The 22,211-nt window shown below is 41.2% G+C and overlaps 1 protein-coding gene across 2 annotated transcripts in view; it reads right to left on the bottom strand.

Moving 5' to 3' along the window:
- The window catches only part of ITSN2 (intersectin 2), a 126,522-nt gene that overhangs the window by 25,633 nt on the left and 78,678 nt on the right, over positions 1-22,211 (bottom strand). Inside the window, exons 21-29 of one of the 2 annotated variants that reach the window (XM_045011650.1) lie at positions 21,854-21,998; positions 19,827-20,032; positions 18,700-18,764; positions 17,613-17,779; positions 17,198-17,243; positions 16,999-17,120; positions 13,216-13,312; positions 11,848-12,039; positions 1,157-5,189 (exon numbers count right to left, since the gene is read on the bottom strand). In XM_045011650.1, coding sequence (XP_044867585.1) covers positions 5,188-5,189; positions 11,848-12,039; positions 13,216-13,312; positions 16,999-17,120; positions 17,198-17,243; positions 17,613-17,779; positions 18,700-18,764; positions 19,827-20,032; positions 21,854-21,998 — 1,042 coding nt within the window. In that variant the 3' untranslated portion in view covers positions 1,157-5,187. Of the gene's footprint in view, positions 1-1,156; positions 5,190-11,847; positions 12,040-13,215; positions 13,313-16,998; positions 17,121-17,197; positions 17,244-17,612; positions 17,780-18,699; positions 18,765-19,826; positions 20,033-21,853; positions 21,999-22,211 lie in introns of those variants that run through there. The other variant, XM_045011649.1, reaches the window with a different exon arrangement.

Here is a 22,211-nt window from a genome sequence, read left to right as displayed (position 1 = left end):
TTCAAAGGGAAGAATAGCACTTTGTAGAGAACAATCCTGCACTTGACTGGATGATATAAGTCTTGTCCATCTCTAACTTTTGATCTACCTCCATATATTTCACCTCTTTGGGTTTTAAATATGATTATATATTAATGTTATTTACGTAATGCCAGATGGTCAAAAATTTGTTGTGCTCCTGATGCATATCTGTTTTAGTTAAACAATATTTTCAAAATTCTGGGCAAATAATTAGATTCACAAGCCCTTTTTGAAGCAGTTTTGGAGATGTTTGGGTAGGATTAAATGATTTGTTCATCTCCCAAAATTGGCAGAAGAGTGAGTGGAGCTCTGAATTCAGTCTGGTAAAGAAAACATTAAAAACAAGATCATGAGCCACTTCCATCTTGGAAAAAGGCAACAAGACTCAAGCATGTGCTTAAGTGCTTTCCTGAAGGCCTGTTTGCATACAGCAAACCAATGTGGATAACTGGTTCACCCCCACAATGAGGGCTACTCTCAGATTAAGATGCTAAATGTGAGTAAAAGGAGCAGAATCCAGCCTTTTATAAACATGCATGTACCGCATTGATTCCTTTTTTCCAGGTCCACCCTGGCAAAGGAGGACTACAGGGTAGTATGAACAGTTACTTGACTTTCCCTCATCTTAAGCTTTTTGATTTGCTGAGGCAATATACCAGTACAATTGTAGTTTTAAAAGTTAATGTAGCAGGTGAGCCAGAGCCACTGCATCAGACATTTTATTTTTTCATTTTTCAATCCTTGCGAGCCTGTGCTATGTACATTTCAAATAAGCTCAATCATCCATCACCACATGATCTAATCATTTGAGTAATGTGAGTAGCCATTCTGAAGTCAGTCGACTACTTGCAACGAGTAAAGTTTACTCACATGAATAAATGAGGGGGGGGTGAGGGGGAGGAGTGGAGGGAGGGACTCAGGTCTTTAGCAGAAAACTCTGTGGCAAGTTTAAATCCAACCATCTCCGATCAAAACTTTCAATATACTTCCCTGCACTTTAAACAGAAGTAGGATAGGATTTAGTTTTCCAGATTTTCCAAATCTTTTCCAAAAAAGATTGCTAAGCCATGCCAGCTAATTAACATAATTTTTTTTACTAGGCTATTTAAACAAAAAACAACACACACAATCTACATCTTTTATGTGTCCCTTTAATAAAATACATTTGCATAGTTATCTTACAGGTTTTTTAAGAACAAAGATGAACAATTTTCTCATGCCAAGCATATCCTGCATTTGCATGATCTTAATGTGTATCCCCAACTATTAATACTACAGCTTGAAAAGAACAAAAATATTTCAAGGCAACACACACCATTATGTAACAGTTTAATATTTCCATTACATTAAAGTGTCATTATGCTATAGCAGCAGTCAGCACCGCTCTGGGCAAGGGTCTGTCAGCATTCCTGTAACAGACTCCTATTTACAAGAGTTTATAACCTCACTGAAAAAGTCACTCTGGGATTCACTTTGGTGAACAAAGCCTTGGGCTCAGGGTAATGATTCACTCATTGCTAGGGACAATTTCAATTATTATTAGAAGGCAGAATTGTTTACAAATTGAACTTCTACCTTTTTATGCTCCTAGAGGTAATAAAAAACTATTAATACTTAGCATTTATATAGTGCTCCATATGCCTTCAAAGTGCTTCACAAGCATTAACTATTTATACATCTATCCCTGCAACTGGATCCATCCTGGGCTGTGTGAGAATGCAGGGGATTGACCTGTCTGGATCTGACTGCAAGATAAGGAACTTAGCTTTGAAAGTAACATTTGCAAACTAGACTCTTTGGAATTTGGAAACATTTCGATATCAGCTACTGTGCAGATACAGTAACATTTCTGTTCCTGGCCCTTCTATCACTAGAGGAGTCTCCCCAATTCCAATGTCACCCTTGTGGAGCTCCACATCATGCCATCCTCCTTTGTGTCAAGAGGGACTAGACCCTTTACAACTAATTTTCTTAAATGGCTAGAACGGTGGCTGAACCTATATGTCTCTCCAAGCTTGTGCCTGAGAGAGACTGGATCAATGTAGCCATTGAGATGCTAACATAGTTGTAAGCATTGAAATTAAACCCACATAAGCAAGGACATTCACTTTTAAAGCTAAAATCTCTTTAGACTAAGCTGCTCCCATCTATATACCTGTATTGATACAGCAGGGTTCTTTAAAATCTTGCCTTAAAATAAATATTCTGCACAACCTCTTCTTATCCACAATCTAAAATGTGTATTAAAAAAATCCTTCTGTACCATTATGTGACCAGACCACATAGTTATCTGGTGCATCATGTCTAACCTGAAAAATCTGTCTGATATAGAAGATAAACACTGAGGGAGGGACTGTGGCCTTTTCCATTTTTTACAGTGTGGAGCTCACTGATGATACTCAAATAACACTGCTCTATGCAGTACAGTTGTAGCCCTGTCGGTCCCAGGATATTAGAGTGACAAGGTGGAAGTGGTGATATCTGTTTGTGAGAGAGATATTTTAAGCTCTTTGTAGTTCAAACTATTGTTTCTCACCAACAGAAGTTGGTCCAACAAAAGATACTACCTCATCCACCATGACTCTCAAATAACACTACAACATTTAATTACAACAGGGAAAGCCCATGGCAGCAGGTCTCTGAACTCAGTTCTAGCACCTGTAAATTCAAACTGAATGCAGCTGTTTGTGTTTTAATTGTGAATGCTTACTTCCAGCTATGGGTTTACATGGGTCAAACCATACAGATATAGAACACTATCCCTAATATTCAACTGCAGCTGTGTTTAAGTGGGTAAATCATTATTTATTGCTGAAAAATACCATAATATTATTTCCCAGCACATATTAGACAGTGCATGACTTTATTTCTTTTTTTATTTTTACTGAGATCTTTTAGTAACTTGGCAATCAAGGCAACAATTTTATTGGCTATTAGAGAGTTATATCTGGCCCAAACTCTCTGGGTAAATAGTGCCTTGAATTTTGAATTTTTGAAAGCGGATGGGTCCCAAAGACACCCAGATATTAGCCTACAATAAGTGACTATTGTACCACAGCAGCACACTTCTGCCTGTATTAAACAGATCTGCAAAATAAGAAAATTACGAGAAGGCAATACAGGGCAATTAGCACATTTGAATAGAAACAGCCTTAGCTAAAAATCTAATTTCAACATGAAAAAGACATTAAGTCAGCTAGAACATTGCTATCTGAGCAATTAATTAGCAGATTCTTTGCCTCTAATTAAAGTTAATTCATTCAATAACAGAATATTGAGATAAAATACAACTGGAATAAAAATCCATTTATAATTTGATGTAGGCACCTTACTGTAATTTGTATTGCACAAAATATATCTCTCTGACCTAAGGGACACACATACATTACTTGATAAAGTATATTAAATACATAATATTTCACTCCTTTTATAGAACTTTTGGAAGAAGGCTTTTAAATCTCTGCAATTGTATTAACACTTTTTCCTGATAGTACCTCACAACATTCATATATATTGTAAACTTACAGCAGCTTGTAAACAATTTCAGATTGCATAATCCACATGTTTGTAATTTCAATCCCAAATTCAGGATGCAAACTGAATTTAATACTGCATCTACTAGAAATTCTCTTTGTGTTGTATGGATCATAGAACTGTTTTATTAGATGAATGGTCTGCCATTAAATAGACCCTTTCATTTTAAAAGCAACTAAAGGAAATCTATTTACTAACTTTTCTTCCCTTTTAAAGTAATTCAGGGCTGCTAAACGATGCAAGATTTATAGCCCTGGAGACAGAAGTCCTCATTTTATGCACATAACAGAGACAGCATGGGCAGTACAAGTTTATCTACAACACTCTGCCACTGTGTCCTTCAAACTCTGACCTGGAAAAGCTTCCTCTGAACCAGAAGAGCGGATGGTTCAGTTTCCAAGACCATTTAAATCCTTGGCCTTCCTCTTTCAGCTAACAAGGGTGTCTACTAGTGTCTTTTCTGGTGGTGGCATATATTATTGTGGACACTTGTATAGGAGGAACTTGACTGAGACCACCAATTCATTTCATAATAGGAACAAAAACAGCTTTCAGATGCCAAAGACTTTCATTCACTATTTACCTGGACCAGATACAAATTGGTGTCCTAGAGATAAAAGGCTCTGTATCCAATTATCAGTCTTAAGAGCCATTCAGTCCTGTACCAGAACTCTTAATTTAAAAAAACAAGGGCAGATTGGTGAGTCTGACAGCACAGAGGCAGCATGGTACCCATTGTAGTAAGACTAGAGGATGCTGTTCACCAAAACTGACGACAAGTGTGTTACAATGGTAAAATAATTGAGGGAAGGTGGTGGCCAAGGGATAGGGCACATCCACCCAAAGCAACTTGCAGGCCAGCCCACAAATTATATTAGCCTAGTTTCTCTTTGCCTTGAGAGAAAATGCCCCATAGTGCTACTGTGATGAGATGAGAGAAGAAAACGAAATGAAAGCATCCTCCATTCCACCTCTAAACTCCTCTCCTCACAAAAAGGTCATTTGGAAGGCTGGACCAAATCAGAAAAACAGTTCTATGATGTAAAACCTAAACCACATGGCATACTTGTAGTCACAGTGGCACTCTGTAATGTAGAAAGGTAGGCCAGGTTTTATTTTTTGGATGAATCATATATGTTGGTAATTTAAAAAGCTCACTGTGTACAGGATTAAACTAGTCTATCAGAGCAGTAATCAGCAAATATTTTAATTCTGCAAAGTATGCACAAGTTACAACATTACAAGAAGACATCTGCCAATATAAAACAGCTCAGCTAACTTGTGCAAATAGTGGGTCTTTGTGTGTCTGAAATCCCACCACGCAAGGGATACCTTGATATGCATGCTAATGATCTATGATTATCAAGAAAAGGAAAAAAAACACTAGCGGAAACCAGGGTGGACAGCAGTGAAAGCCACACAAAGACCCACTATCCTTTCTGGTTTTACAAATTAATTGTAACAGCAGATTATAAAATACAAAAAACTAATTCTCGTGTGGATCTAACATTCAAACGAAGCAAATGGATTGTGTCAGATATTTGAGCAGGGCTGTCCACCCTGCCTCCACGCTATAGTCAAACTTGGATAGTGGGTCTCTGAGGTGCTTTCACACTGGAAGACAACATTGGGTCCTAAAAAAAAAATGAAGGATAAAATGAACACAAACACAAATCTGAAGAGTGAAACATGAGTACTAAGGACAAAAGACGACAGAATAACACTGAAAGGTTAGAAAGGAATGACTAACATTCAACTTTCCTAAAATAAAACATCATACCTTTCTATTCTTTCAATTCTCTATTTTGTAAGCATACATCAGCAATTATTTGTGCCTAAAAATAATTTTAACATCAACCAGCCATCACAGATGCTCACCAATACACTGCAGCTAATTCAATCACAAAAAAACCCCCAAACTCTTTCTCATGACAGATTTAAAGGTGCATTACTAATTAAGATATGTGGACCTATAACATAATGAGTGAAATACGGGCTTCAATGAAGTCAATGGCAAAACTCCCACTGACTTCAAGGGAGCCAGGATTTTACCTACAAGATTAATAGCAAGAAATTACTGTTCCACTTTCTAAAGGCTTTGGAAAATCTTTGCTCAGATTTAGACATGGTTACAAATAAAATTAACTTGCTGATGCTGGTCAGTGGCCCATGTGAAATGAAACTTGGTTGCCTACTGAATATATGTCCATGTCACACAAAGTACCATTTCAATCTGCACAATTGTTGGAAGTCTCATGTTAGAAGCCAAGGACTTCATGGGCATAAAGGATGTACTACTCTCCCTCCCAGCTGATATGTTAAGCTTCCATGGGGAAATAATGAATTATTTATTGTAAGAATAATACACAAAAGCATGCCATTAAATATCATCATAAAGAAAGGGTTGTGAATATTCCTTTAATTGTATCTATAGATACACTTATTTTAACTACATATTGAAAAATTCTCTTTACTGAAAGAAGATTCACTCTTCACCCAATTTAGATCAATTTTGTGCAAATATTAGGATGAGGGCTATTGAAATGTCATCACAATACAAGGAACTCCTCTACCACCACCACCACAATCACCCTCAACTTGGCTCTCAAATATTTAATTCTGCAGGTCACTAAGAATGGATCTGGTTAGTAATGGTGGCCCATGGACACAGTTTGAAAATCAGGGAGATAATACACTAGGATCTTCACCTGCTGCTGTAAAATGTCCTTTGTGTGTGTCAGATTTGCTTACCCACTTTCAAATACCATCACTTTCCACTGACTATAACAGACACCAGGATAAAAATGAAAGGAAACATTCAGGTTACAATACTTAAGCTGTAAAAAAGCAACAAAGAGTTCTGTGGCACCTTCTAGACTAACAGACGTATTTGAGCATAAGCTTTCGTGGGTGAATACCCACTTTGTCAGACGCATGTGGTGGAAAGAAGGTGCCACAGGACTCTTTGTTGCTTTTTACAGATCCAGACTAACACGGCTACCCCTCTGATACACTACTTAAGCTGGCAATTCAATTCCTAAATTTGTTTTTAAAATATATACTAGATTTCTCAAGCTGTGTTCACTTCTTTGAGGTTTTAATTTCCAAACAGGTCCTGGGCACACTGCATCAAACAAATTCTGTGGGAAGACTCCCCCATTGATTTCTACAGCACACTTATGCTAGTTTCTGCAGCCGATTTAAATAAGTACAAGAAGCTTATTTTAAAGAAAACCAATTATGCCGTTGATAAATTATATGCATTTAAAAATGCTGTTGTGATTTTCTTCATTTTTAATTCTCCCTCAATGTTCTTCTTCCAAGTACACCACTACAGACATCAGGGGGTTGATGCATAATTCCCCTTCTCTGTACAGCCCTATGAAATTTTTATATAACTGAAATATAACACTAATGTGAAAAAAAATTGCTGAGTTTTCAAAATGAGGTTTGCACATATGCCTGCAAGTGTGTGCGCACTTAAGTTACCCATGCAATACCTGATGTGTGCAGGCACATTTGGTAGGTGCACACATAGCAAGTTAGATGCTTAGCTGACCACGTGTTTAAACACATGATTTGCATGGTCACGTCAGGAATGCTTAAGTTTAGACACGATTCTTGACACCAGGGATTGAAATTTGGGTCTTTGCAGACAACTAGTCAAGATAGAAAAAAAATAAAGAGCGCATTCTAAGCAGGAATTTAGAAAAAGTTTTCCCTCTCCTCAAGCCCTACTTCCTGTTTCACTTTCCCTTCCTACTTCACTTGGTTCTTTTTCAGACATTAGCACACTGTCAGGTCCATTTCCTTATCCGAGCAGGGAGTGTTCTTGTGACTATTGCCCTGCCCAGACATTTTGCACCATCCAGTAGTGGAAGAATTCGGAGATTGAAACTAAATCCCTAGTCATGGAGCATATGGATATGGCTACATTTTAGTCACACGTATTTTTAGTAAAAGGTTACAGGCAGTAAACAAAAATTCACAGCCCGTGACCTGTCCATGACTTCTATTATACACCCCTGACTAAATCTTCAGGAGGGCGCCAGCCCAGGGGTGCCACAGGTGCTTTGGTGGGGGGAGCAGTGGCGCACAGCCTGGGACTCCCGCTGGTGCTAGGGGAGAGTGTTGGCAAGTCCAGCAGGCTCCCTACATGGCTCCGCGACTCCCCGGCAGCGGCAAGATCCCCCTCACTCAGCTCCTACGTACAGGCATGGCCAGGCAGCTCTGCGCACTGCCTCCATCCAGAGCGCTGGCTTCGCAGCTCCCATTGGTAGGGAACCGCGGCCAATGGGAGCTGTGGGGGCAGTGCCTGCAGGTGGGGGCAGTGCACAGAGCTGCCTGGCCTCGCCTCCGCCTAGGAGCTGACATTGCTTCCAGGGAACCCTCCAGGCAGAGTACCGCCCAGAGCCCACCTCAACCCATCCCGTGCCCTAACCACCTGCCCCTTTCCACACCCAAATTCCTGCTTCCGGGGAAGGGGGGCATGGTGGCCCGAGTCTGCCCCAGCAGCAGCTGGTGAGACTGGTGCAGGGGCTGCCTGAGCTGCCACCAGGCCAGGTGCAACGGCCGCTAAAAGAAGTCACGGAGGTCATGGAAAGTTACGAAATCCGTGACCTCCGTGACAAACTCACAGCCTTAATTATGGAAGATCTAGTACAACACCACTTATGTCCACAAAAATGAGAGTTTATAGTAAATATGATGCTATAACATTAATATTTGTTAAATATGCCCCTTCATGCTTCCTACTAAAAATCCCATTGAAGTTCTATTTCATGCATTTTCCCCTCCTACAAAGTTGGCTATGTTGTGTGGTATATAATGTCCAGCAAGTGGCTGTTACCCAACTCAGCTGAAACACATGACATCACTTTAGCACCAAAGACTTTGGCTGTAATTTCTGAACATGTACTTCGTTCACTTACAGGATTAAGTTCCTGAACCTCAAAACATCAACAGGATTGCTTCTTGAATCAGAAACTTCTTGACAACAGGAACAACCAAGCACTAGTGAAAGTGTACACAGCTGATGGTTGCTGACTGCTATTGGTAGACCCTCTCTCATTCACTCACTTCCAAAAGAAAATTTTGTCCATGACTGGCAATTGTTTCTGTGGGGGATGCTGGTACTCGAGATCCACATTTGGGAGGAAGCCAACTTAGCGACGTGGCAGTGAGCAAATAAGAACTGCTTATGTGTCTAATTATGACCCAATTTCAGGACTACTATTGTTAAAATTAACATGCATAAAGATCTTGCACTTACTTCTTATCCTTCATCTACATGAATCCCAGTACTTTAAATACACCCCTTCCTCCCAACCCATACACTCCACTATGCCACCACTGCAGGACAGCCTCCATTGGAATGAAATATAGGAACTGTTGAATAATACATATCAACACAAAAACACACTGCAGAGAATGGGAAGTAAAGATCAGTTCATAGCTGAAAGGGACATGGAATTCAGGTAGGTCAAGGCATTTATCGAAACTGAAACATAATCATGACACTTGGGCTAACATTTCTATCCTTTCGGGAAATTCCTCAGAATTTTTAATGGTCACAAGTGGTCAGGACTTTGGTTTTACACCTGCCCCAAAGTAATTTAGCAAGTAGTTGAGATTCTGTCTGTATCCAAACAAAAAACTCTCAAAGCACCGGCTTAATGCCGAACCTGTATCTATTTAAATCAATTTATACTACGTGCTATTAAGATATAGATCCACTCTGAATTTTGAATACTTTTTCTACACTGAGACAACTACAAATGGTAGCATTTGCAACACCAGAAGGGAAAGCTTACTTTACTTTTCCCATTTTACAGTGACAGCTGCTGCCTGATCAAGAGAAGAATGGAATTAACTGAAGAGCTAGGGCCCAGTATGTAAAAGAGAAATTAAAACCTGTGATGCAGGACCTTCTGGTGCCAACTAGCAAGTGGCCCGGGGGAGTGGGAGGGGGGAGGTGTGCATAGAGTTTTACAGAGATCCTCTTGGTCAGATATCTGCATAACAGTTCTCCAAAGTGTGGCATGCAAAGTCACTACCAAGAGCCAGCAGCCCACTGGTCATCATAATCATTCCAAAATGTATGTACAGATAATATTTAAGGAGTTATGTATCTATACGGGAAATTATGTTCTTAAGGTATTGGAATTAAGGCAGGTCACACCAAGAGGTAGCATACTTCAGAAATGTTCCTTTCAGCCAGGAAGCAGCAGATACTTGTCTCGTTGTCTTGTCATTTGTGTATTGTATGCCTCACGCTGTAGGCAGGGGCGGCTCTACGTTTTTGGCCGCCCCAAGCAGTCATGCGCGGGAGGCGCCCCGGAGCCGCGGACCTCCCGCGGGCATGACTGCAGAGGGACCGCTGGTCCCGCGTGGCTCGGCTGGACCTCCCGCGGCTGCGGCCGGTTCGCGGGTCCGGCGGCTCCGCTTGAGCTGCCGCAGTCATGCCTGCGGGAGGTCCAGCCGAGCCGCGGGACGAGCGCCCCCTCCGCAGTCATGCCTGCGGCAGCTCCAGTCGTCCCGGGGCTCCGGTGGACCTTCCGCAGGCATGACTGCGGCAGGTTCGCCGGCCCAGCCTGCCGCCCCCTCCGGCCGCAGGGGACGCCCCCTAGATTTTGCCGCCCTAGGCACCAGCTTGTTTTGCTGGTGCCTAGAGCCGCCCCTGGCTGTAGGCCTATTCTCATACTGTGCCAAAGGAAAAAGAGGAGACTGCAAAATCTACGAGCGAGGAAATTCACAGCATGAAACAAACAGCCTGGGGTGTCCTGTTTATGACTAACGACAAGATTGTAAGGATATATCTGAGGGCACAAGGAAACAGCCAAGGTCCTTTGCCCAGGAGGCAAGCTGACAGAGTGTCTCTCATGAAAGGAGGGCCACAACCCACCCTGGCTGTAAATGTGGCAAGGATTTGGGTGAGCAATACTCTACAAGACATGAGAGTATCTTGTTAATTAAGTCTAGGCACTAGAATGCTCATTATGATTTTGTTTTACACATAACCATTTGTTTTCAATACTTCTAGTTCCTATTACTTGAATCTTTATGCTTTGTTAAATACACTTAGATATGTTTATAGTGAAATCATATAAAAATGCTATGTGTTCAGTGGAGCAGTGATCTGAGGTGGAACTGGTGAGCTGCGGTTTGGTGTTTCCTTGGAAGCAGTGAATTTGTGAACACAGAGAGTGTCCAGTGGAGCAGGACCTGCACATTCCTGGGAGATACTTGGTGGGCTTAATGGTTGGGAGTATAACAACAGCTAACCGGCAGAGGAGCAGCAGAGCCTGCAAGACGTAGAGGGAGTGCTTGTGTTGCTCATGGCTAGTCGAGTTGGTGAGCTGACCCCCACAACAGACACAGACAAGACTTCCTCACGCTAAGGACAGTGGTAGTAAGGTACCCCCGGGAAACGTCACAAAGCCATCAAGGTTTGTTCAAAGCCATTAATGCCTTGGTTCCAGATGACAAAACTGATTTCATCATGCTGTCACTGACCCAGGATGAAAGGCTGAGGGAGTGAAAACTGTAGTGACCTAGCACTGGAATGAGAGGCCAAAGACAGAACTTTTACCAGTGCTTGTATGTTAGAACGAGAACATAACATGTATCCTTTACATTAACTACACAAATTTGTGCTAGAATTCAGTCTCCAGGCTGCCCCCAAATAATCCACATTGGTTGATCTTGAGGACATGCTGCAAAGCCCATCTCTTCCCGAGGATTTTGAAGAAGCAGAGATGATTTTAGGATTGGAATGGATATAGTGTAGGCTGGGATTCACTGGTTAGGGTGGGGATCTTTTTCTTTCCTTTTTATAGTTTGGGGAAGATGCTGCGCTTATGTTTATTTTTTTAAGTTGGTAGGTACTTTTAATGTATTCTAAAGCTGCCTACAGTCTTATGATAGGTGTTTTTCATATTTTGTAGAAATTCAAAGAAAGAAAAATAATAAAATACAGTAGAACAAGTACATTTGCACTGACTCATTGCAAATTATCAAATATTGTGAACAATTTAAAAGCAAGGTTAATGCATCACAGGTTTAATGTTTATTTAGGGGCCTCACAGCAGCACTGCTGCTACTAAACCTTGGCTGAAAAATGGAGTGACAATATTTGTGTGTAGGTTTGTCAAGTGGAAGGGTGAAGTTATGATGTACTTACACACCCATTAGAAGTCCTATGGCTCCTAGTTCTAAGCACAAAATAGTTCTAAACACAACAATTGAATGTTAGAAATGCAATGCAAAATGCTTTCAAAAATTATTTCTTACACTGTTGGCTTGGATCAGAGTCTGTGGTCATCTTCACATAGTTTGAAGGAAAGAGACCTGTCACACCACTGATTTCTCCTTGCCACCAATCTGCATCATCTTTTCTCAGTACATTAATGATCTGTCCCTTGGAGAAACTGAGCTCATCTTCATTGGTTGCTGCATAATCATACATTGCTATCACTTGACATACTAGGAAGAAAAAGAATATTCACAACAGGTGTTAGCAAAACTTCTAGTATAAGGTAAGTCAGTGTTAAGACTGCATAAAGCCCACAGAAAATATCTATAGATTAAAACCATTTTCAAGGACAAACAAACAATCAAAAAACAGATTTTATCTTGATGTGGGAGTACAGTTTGACTGCCCTGTCTTCCCCTTTTATTAATACTCTGGTCAGTGATAGATTAAATTAACTTTGGTCAATTTCTCTTTCTAGTTCCCAACTTTACAATTCCATCTACTTGGATAGTTAGATTGTTCTCATCACTACAGCATCTGTTCACCTTCCAAATATTCAAACATAAAAATAAGTGGAACATCTTTCTCCCCCTTTCTGCCCAGCCTGTCAGAGAAACGGATTAATTAGTTTATAGTGGTGGATATTTGTGTGTTAGAAAAAGGTCTGTGTGTACAAAGAGTGTATTGAAAACTAAGTCTCAGAGAGAGGTTTTGATCCTGGATGCCTGTGGAGCTCTTGTACCAACACAGCAGAAGGTAGCGAATTTTCACACTTTGAGGAACTGGAACCAGGGAAAGCTGTTCTCATCAAGATATTCATAGCCAATCAAAAAATCCATGTGGAGTCAAGGCTGCATCTGCCCACCCTTAGAAGAAGCATAGCGCACAGTTGTAAGGGTATTGTCAATAATAGCAAAGTTTCCAGAAGTCTTGCTGCCATGTGGAAGCAGGCTCCTCAGAGAGCAGGACATGAACTGTAGGCATAAACCAGGGTGTGCAAGACTGCAGTCTACTTTCACTAGTCAGCAAGGCTGAAAACTTCACGGCATTAGGTAAACCTTACAGATTTTTGGACACAGTCTTTCCTCTCTCGGACAGAAACAAAGGGTGTATTGTCAGTGCAATAAGCCATAATATAAGATGGCACATTCCAGGACAGGAGCCACAGACAGCACTGTTTTGATGAAGACGTTGTTTGTTAAGACTGTATGTTCCTTGGCACAGAGACTGTCCTCTCCTGTGTTTGTTCAGAGCCTGGTACAATGGTCTCCAATACTGACTGCATCACAAGGGTAATAGGTGGCAATTAATCAGACTATTACACTATACACAGACTGTTACTTAGTGTAAGGAAAGAGTTAGATAAAATTTTTCCAAGTTAAATATAAATGAGATTATTTTCCTACCTGAGAGAGCAGCAGGAGTAGTTCTCTCACTGCTTGGACCCAACAATTTAACATGGTTGGCAGGAAACCATCCTTTCTGCCTCTTTTTCCCTCTTGCCTGCACAAAAATATGTTTGAGAATTAAATAGACAACTGACCAGTGCATTGTAATGAGCACCCGACCCGCACAGCTTCTCAATTAAGAGTCACAAAAAACCTGCCTACAAAGTTAATAAGCACTGAATGGATCTACAAGACAAAATTTGGTTTACATTTATTACTAAAAGCATATTTGAGTACGGCTGCACTGTAATTTGCTCAGCTGAGTGAGTGGAAAGTTCACAGTCAAGATTTTCAAAAGTAATTAATGATTTTGGGTGCTCCACTTGAGACACCTTACCTAATTTTCAAAAAGTGCTGAGCACTTACTTCTGAAAGTAGAGCCTCTATTACTGCACTAATTTCCCTCCTGCTTTTAAGAGGTCCTACTATTTCATCAGAGGATTACCACCATTTAATATTTTAACTAAGTTAGCACTGTTTTATTAGTTAAGTGGTTCATAGAATCATAGAATTCAAGATCAGAAGGGACCATTATGATCATCTAGTCTGACCTCCTGCAAGATGCAGGCCACATAAGCCGATCCACCCACTCCTTAAGCAAGCGACCCCTGCCTCATGCTTCGGAGGAAGGCGAAAAACCTCCAGGGCCACTGCCAATCTACCCTGGAGGAAAATTCCTTCCCGACCCCAAATATGGCGGTCAGCTGAACCCCGAGCATGCGGGCAAGACTCTCCAGCCATACCCTCTGGAAAAAGGCTAACAATATCCTATCATTGACCCATCATACTAATTACCAGTGTGGCACTTAATTGACCTATTGACTAAGCCCGTTATCCTATCATACCATCTCCTCCATAAACTTATCTAGCTTAATCTTAAAGTCATGGAGGTCCTTCGCCTCCACTGTTTCCTTCGGTAGGCTGTTCCAGAATTGCACTCCTCTGATGGTTAGAAACCTTAGTCTAATTTCAAGCCTAAATTTCCTGACTGACAATTTATATCCGTTTGTCCTCGTGTCCACATTAGCACTGAGCTGAAATAATTCCTCTCCTTCCCTGGTATTTATCCCTCTGATATATTTAAAGAGTGCAATCATATCTCCTCTTATCCTTCTTTTGGCTAAGGAAAACAAACCGAGCTCCTCAAGTCTCCTTTCATACAACAGGCTTTCCATTCCTCGGATCATTCTAGTGGCCCTTCTCTGTACCCGTTCCAGTTTGAATTCATCCTTCTTAAACATGGGAGACCAAAACTGCACACAATACTCCAAATGAGGTCTTACCAACACCTTATATAACGGGACTAGCACCTCCTTATCCCTACTAGAAATACCTCGCCTAATGCATCCCAAGACCGCATTAGCTTTTTTAACGGCCACATCACATTGCCTACTCATAGTCATCCTACGATCAACCAGGACTCCTAGGTCCTTCTCCTCCTCCGTTACTTCCAACTGGTGCGTCCCCAGCTTATAACTAAAGTTCTTGTTAGTCATCCCTAAATGCATAACCTTACACTTCTCACTATTGAATTTCATCCTGTTACTAATACTCCAGTTTACAAGGTCATCCAAATCTCCCTGGAGGATATCCCGATCCTTTTCCGAATTTGCAATACCTCCCAACTTGGTGTCATCCGCAAACTTTATCAGCCCACTCCTACTCTTGGTTCCCAGGTCAGTGATAAATAGATTGAACAAAATTGGACCCAAAACCGAACCTTGAGGAACTCCACTGGCAACCCCCCTCCAACCCGACATTTCCCCCTTCAATACGACCCTCTGCAGTCTCCCCTTTAACCAGCTCCTTATCCACCTCTGGATTTTCATTTCGATCCCCATCTTTTCCAATTTAACCAGTAATTCCTCATGCGGTACCGTATCAAACGCCTTACTGAAATCAAGATATATTAGATCCACCGCATTTCCCTTGTCTAAAAAATCTGTTACTTTCTCAAAGAAGGAGATCACGTTGGTTTGGCACGATCTACCTTTTGTAAATCCATGCTGTAATTTGTCCCAGTTGCCATCGGCCTCATGCTCACTAACCACTCTCTCCTTTAAAATTTTTTCCATGATTTTGCATACTACAGATGTTAAACTAACAGGCCTGTAGTTACCCGGGTCACTTTTTTTCCCCTTCTTGAATATAGGAACTATATTAGCTAATCTCCAGTCAAACGGTACAACCCCCGAGTTTAGAGATTTATTAAAAATCATCGCTAACGGGCTTGCAATTTCACTCCCCAATTCCCTTAATATTCTAGGATGAAGATTATCCGGGCCCCCCGATTTACTTCCGTTTAGCTGTTCAAGTTTGGCTTCCACTTCAGATACCATAATGTCTACCCCCATATCTTCATTCCCATCAGTCCCTCTATCACTATTCCTTAGCCCTTCATTAGCCTCATTAAAGACCGAGGCAAAATATTCGTTCAGATATTGTGCCATTCCAAGATTATCCCTAATCTCCACTCCCTTTAAAGTTTTAAGCGGTCCCACTTCTTCCTTCTTGGTTTTCCTCCTATTTATATGGCTAAAAAACCTTTTGCTAATGGTTTTAATCCCCTTCGCTAGGTCCATCTCCACCCGGCTCTTTGCCTTTCTCACTGCTTCCCTACACCCTCTGACCTCAATAAGGTAGGTTTCTTTGCTGATCCCTCCCATTTTCCACTCCTTGTACGCTTTCTGTTTTTTCTTAATCACCCCTCTAAGACGCTTGCTCATCCAGCTCGGTCTAAAACTGCTACCTACGAGCCGTTTTCCCTTTCTCGGGATACATGCCTCTGACAACTCCTGCAACTTCAACCTGAAGTAACCCCAGGCATCATCTTCCTTTAGATCCCTAAATATGTTAGTCCAATCCACTTCCCTAACTAGTCGCCTTAATTTAGTAAAGTTAGCCCTTTTGAAATCGTATACCTTAGTCTCAGATGCAATTTTGATTATCCTCCCATTTATTTTGAAACGAATTAGCTCATGATCACTCGAGCCAAGGTTGTCCCCTACAACTATTTCCTCAACAAGGTCCTCGTTACTTGCCAAAATCAGATCCCCCCTCGTCGGTTCAGCAACTACTTGATGAAGGAATTCATCAGCTATCACGTCTAGGAAAAGCTGAGCCCTACTATTATTACTAGCATTTGTTTCCCAATCTATATCCGGGAAATTAAAGTCCCCCATGATCATACAGTCCCTATTAGTATTTACCTCCTTAAAAACATTAAAGAGCTCTCTATCCATATCCAGGCTAGATCCCGGCGGTCTATAGCACACCCCAATCACTATCCCAGGGGAGGCTCTATTAGTTTTCTTCCCCAATGTGACCATTGCCCAAACAGACTCTGTATTATCCATTGCATTGCTAGTTATTTCGTTACATTTCACCTCATTATTGACATACAATGCTACTCCCCCACCTTTACCTTTGCATCGGTCTTTCCTAAACAGCACATACCCTTCCATACCTGTACTCCAGTCATGGCTACCGATTCTTCTGATGCTAATTGTTACTTTTTATTAACTGCCAATACTGGACCACTACATTCTGCCAGGGTTACAAAAACTGATTTTCGGTGACAGAAACAGGCCCAGCAATATAGGTTTTAACTTACAGTGTGATGTTCAAGAACAATTTATACATGGCAAAAAGAACTTAAGAGCTTCTCACTTTTTAAATTAAATCACAAAAATTGCTCCCCTCATTATTCATTCTGTGAAGATTATTTTTTACTTTAATTACCTGTAACTCTCCTTGCCACCATCCACTAGGGTTTTTCTTCAGAATAAGTATCAGCTGTCCTGGAGCCAGACTAAGCTGTTCTGTCCCTGATGCAGCATATGCTGTAGTCACCTGGGCAATCTCTGAAATAAGGAAAAAAAACAGGTGAATAATGAACAAATACAATAAGCTAAAGGTTTGTAAGTTACATCAGACTCACCAGGTTTCTTATTTAGTGTCCCAGTTCTGCCAGCAGTACCAGAACCCTAAAATCAAAAGGTACAAGATTTTAATTTGCAGTGCTAACAGCAGAATTTACTGCAACTTTCTTTTTTTTAATATTCTTCTTTTGCCACAAATAACTTTTTTTCTGATTTTTTTCCCTTTACCAAGCACAATGGTTTGAAAAAAGGCAAATCACTTTCTTGACCTAAGCATTTATGCCAGATACACCACCAGAGAGCTACAATTTAATGCCTAAATTTTAGTATGTGAACATACTACCTAGATACAAAACATGCAGTGTAACTTGTTGGGTTTTTTTAAGTCCAAATTCTAGCAAAATACAGTAAACTTATACAGACAAAAATAAAACCTTCTTGCTTTAAGTAACAAAACCCAAAACAAAAACTCACATCTTGATCCTTAGGTCTGACATAGTTTGATGGAAAGATTCCAGTTCTGTCAGCAATACTTCCTGTCCACCATTCTCCATCTTTCTGAGTGACTAGTATTTCTTCTCCTTCAGCAAAAGTCAAATCACCAGGTTCGGCGCTTGTATAGGAATAGAGTGCAACATACTCTGTCCAAACACAACACACACACAGAGAGAAACTGCATTAGTTACAGTGAAAAGGTGTTTCAGCTGTAATCAAGAGAGGCCAAACTAAGTTGAATTTTATCAAAACCCTAATACAGTAAATATAACAAGTGGCATGCTAGTCACTTTTTTTAAATCTCTCATATAAGGGTTGCTCAAACAACTTCATAGTATGGACCAACCTTCCCCCACACTTAAATTGAATCAATCATCTCACCTCCCATTTGCAATTGTGCAGATTATCTCTTGGATGTTCATGCACATAACATTTCTGCGACAAATGTAGCAACCACAGGTAACTGCTTACATGGAAAAATAATATATTTGTAGTATCTGGATGTGATTTAGCAGATGGAAATGAGGAGAGTTAGTACCATGTGAACAGTGAGCGCCCAATGGATTATCAGTGGTCCACAGACCACAGTTTAAGAATTGTTATATGTGAGAGATTTCAGCTTGGACCCAGACTTCAGCACAATCATTTATATTCAGAAAAGCCATAAGAGGAATACTCCATACACATGATGAACTCCATAATATCTGATTATCATGGTAGAGATCAAAAGCCCAAGTGACTTTTCTATGCAGAGTCTACATACATTCTGTAGAGTCTGAAAGGGTGGGAAAATGGGTAAATACAGATCAAATTAAAAAGTTCAGAGATTGTTTCTCACAAGTTATTTTTCCCATTTGAACTTACACTTTCTCCACTTAAATACATAAGGAAAAACCTGATACACTTAAGAATCTAAAAAGCACATGTGACTGTATCAGAGCTCTATAACAAACAGTCACAGACCTGATCAAGGTATAATTCTATGCATATCCATTATTAATTTACATGCTATTAAACAGAAATTAGTTTTATAATTTTGTAACTGACATTATAATTGCATGCTTACCCTCTCCAATTGTATAAGATGGTGTACTAGGCTTCTTGTTTACAGCTGCATAAATAATTTCGGGTCTGTAGACATAAAGATCGAAGTGATTTAGTCTGGCGGTTTAACAAAATGTTCTTCAATTAGTTATAAAGATTTAGTACAGTGTAATTTTCGTATTCTTTGAGAGACAAAAAATTGCAGCCAAGCATTACTTCATTCTCAATTGGCAGATATTACTAATGCTGTTGTCCCCATTACATTTTTAGTAAGCTGTTGCAAGTGGTCACTAACATTACTGCAATATCTCCTAAATATTATATAGGTCATGCTTAAGGAATATCAGAAATACTGCAATAACATTAATTATTAGCAAAAGCTAAACAGTTAAAAATTTATTGGGGATCAAGACAGGTTTACCCTAAGAGCAAGAAATATGACTTCAATTAACTATATGGAAAACTCTTAATTTAAGCTACAGGGTTTGGAAAAAAAACAGTCACAAATTGTGGTGATCAAGACATATACAAAATCTTTATTTTAGGTGTAACAAGTTGACATTTATTTAAAATTTGCCTTATTCTAGAAGATCACAAAAAAACTAAGTCGTGTATGTGCAAAGATTACTTCAACCACCAACCTGCAATCACCTCTATGTTGGAATGAAGCAGCAATTCCATGACAGCAGCACTACTCAGATTTTCAGCAATTAACTGAACTGTTAGCTTGAATGCTAGGATAGTCTGGCACTACTTTTGCCAGCTAGGAAAAACACCACTATTTCCACAAGATGTGCCACAGGAGTTTATAATGATTAAAGGCAAAGACATTTCAATTTTGTATGTCATCTAAAAGTTAACACCTCCAGCAGCAGAGTGCCAGCACCATGCTGAGATATTGAATCAAGAGGAACAAGCATGTCACCTGTTGAATAATCACACACCACTTTCTTCTAGCACCCAGCTTGAAAGATCTCCCATTTACTGAGCAGGCTCAACATTACTTAGCTTGTGAAAGCTGATTAAATTACAGCCCATGATGGCATGGTGCAGGCCATACATGCTATTTAGTTCCCATAATTTAGTTTCCCCATGTTTTTCACTCTATTTTCAGCTGTTGAATACAAAAACAACAACAGTCTCACTTACTCCTCTCGTTTGTTTTCATTTCCAGGCAAGATCTTGACATAGGATTTAGGAAACCATCCCCTTCCTCCATGCACCTCTCCAAACCACCAGTTTTCCTGCTTCTCCAGCACAGTAATTACATCGTTTTTTGAAAAGTTCAAGTGGTTATCTTTTTTTGCAGTCCAGGAGCAAAGTGCCTGTGCTTTTAAATTCTCCACAGCTTGTCCCTGTTTAAGTAAAAATACAGATGTTAATCAGCTTTAGTACCTATTACTTATGCAAGTTTCAAAAATCGCCTCTTGTACTCTAGGTGTGTTCATTCCTAAATGCCAGTTGAATTACTTGCTGTCTTGATTGCAGCATTTTGCACTGCCATATGTGGTATGTGGACTCTTTAGTGGTCTCTGGACTCTGCTCCCTACTGGCCAATTAAGTTCGAAATGTCTTAGACATGTATCTGGTTCTACAAAACAATGTTGGCTATAGTGTCAGCAAATATATACAATGCTTTAGCTCTGGAAGGGCCCACACATTGATAGGCTTCTGCCTGGAGGTAGAAAGACTTTTGCCTGGAGGGGCCGAGGTGGTGTGGCCCAACTGGGGTCTCACAGTGGCCTGCTCCTTGGACTTGGCTGGGGAAGAGCGTTCCCTCTCCAGCCTCCTTTTCTTTTGTGGCACCGGAGATTGCGACCGGTGCCTGCCCACAGCCTGTCCACAGGAGGAGCCATGACTGTGCCGAGTCTCAAGATGAGTTCTTTCTCAGCACTGGTTCCCCTGTAGATGGTGCTGGGATGCTCTGCACCGAGAAGGTGATGCTAGACACGGGATCCCCCAATCCAGGGTCTGACTGGGGCCAGAGCGCAGCCTCCATAAAAAGGACTTTAAGACGTTGGTCTCGGTCTTTCAAAGTCCGAGGGCAAAACCCGTGATAGATCTTGCACCGGTCTTCCTGGTGGCTCTCCCCTAGGCACCTTAGGCACAAAGTGTGCGGGTCACTTTTAGGCATGTGCTTGCCACAGGCCTCGCAAGTTTTAAAGCCCAGGGACTGCAGCATACCACGGCACTGGGTGCGTTGGGGGGGAGGGGAACCCCAAAGAAAACCTAACGCTAACTATTTCTACACGACAAGTACTAATAACTAACACTAACAGTATCAAGAACTATATACACAACAGAGACTGTGAATGGTGCTTGCCAAGGCAAGAGGTAAATGACGTTCCAGCTAACTGTCACTGGCTGTAAGAAGGAACTGAGGGGTTGGCGGGTCGGCAGAGCTTGTGATTCCAGGGGGCACCCAGGCCAACCTGACAGATGCTGCTAGGGGGAAAATCTTCCGGCTGTTATGCATGCGCGCCCACACACACCTGATTGGAATTGACATGAACAAGCACTCAAAGAAGAAGAAAGAGTTTAAGGACGAGATCCTCAGGTAGTGTAAATTAACATAGCTCCACAGACTGCAGTAGAGGTAAGCCAAATCACACCAACTGGGAATTTGGCTTAGTGTCTAGATCAGGGGTGGGCAAGCCTTTTGGGCTGAGGGCCATATTGGGGAATAGAAATTGCATGGCGGGCCATGAATGCTCACAAAATTGGGGTTGGAGTGCAGGAGAGGCTGGGGATGAGAGGTTTGGAGAGCAGGCGGGGGATCAGGGCTGGGGCAGGGGGTTTGGGCATGGGGAGAAGCTCAGAGGTGCAGGCTCTGAGCGGCACTTACCTCAAGTGGCTCCCAGAAGCAGTGGCATGTCCCTTCTCTGGCTCGTAGGCCCTCAGAGCAGGGCCATGGCGTGGCTTCCGGGAGCCGTGTGGTGCAGCCCCCAACCTGGCACCCCAGTTGGAGCGCCAGAGTGAGGCTGAACCACATGGTGCGGCCCAACCCAGCTCCCCAGCGGGAGCTCACGGGCCAGCTTAAAACGGCTTACGGGCGGGGCTGTAGTTTGCCCACCCCTGGTCTAGATTACTGCAGGGAATTGTTAGAAAAAGTGTAACAAAAGTATATCAGTATTGTTAACATGAACTTAATATACATAAAATTCTCACCAACATACCTGTCCATGAACAGGAGAAACAGATCCTGGGGACACAGTACGAGTAAAAGCGGATTTTTTCTGCCATGTTGTGTTAACAGTTAGGCTTGAGAAAGGTACGTTTTGGTAATCAGTGTCTTCTGCTGATCTACTTGGTGAAAGTGGTCTGCAAATTTAGCACAAGCATCATTTTTCTTAGAAAGTACATTAGCAAGCCCTACTACTTCTTACATATGCAAAATGCATGTGCTGCCCAGTGAACTCAGAAGATCTAAGTTTAACTTGCTGTATTATAGGTCTTCCTCATATAGTTGCTATTATAAATTTTCTGCATTTAATTTGCAGTAATCCATAATGCTATTACATAACATATTGTATT

This window comes from Mauremys mutica, chromosome 3 (genome assembly GCF_020497125.1).
Source record: "Mauremys mutica isolate MM-2020 ecotype Southern chromosome 3, ASM2049712v1, whole genome shotgun sequence".
Lineage (NCBI taxonomy): Eukaryota > Metazoa > Chordata > Testudines > Geoemydidae > Mauremys > Mauremys mutica.
The sequence above is the reverse complement of the archived record's forward strand: the minus strand, read 5'-3'. Positions and strand labels throughout refer to the sequence as shown.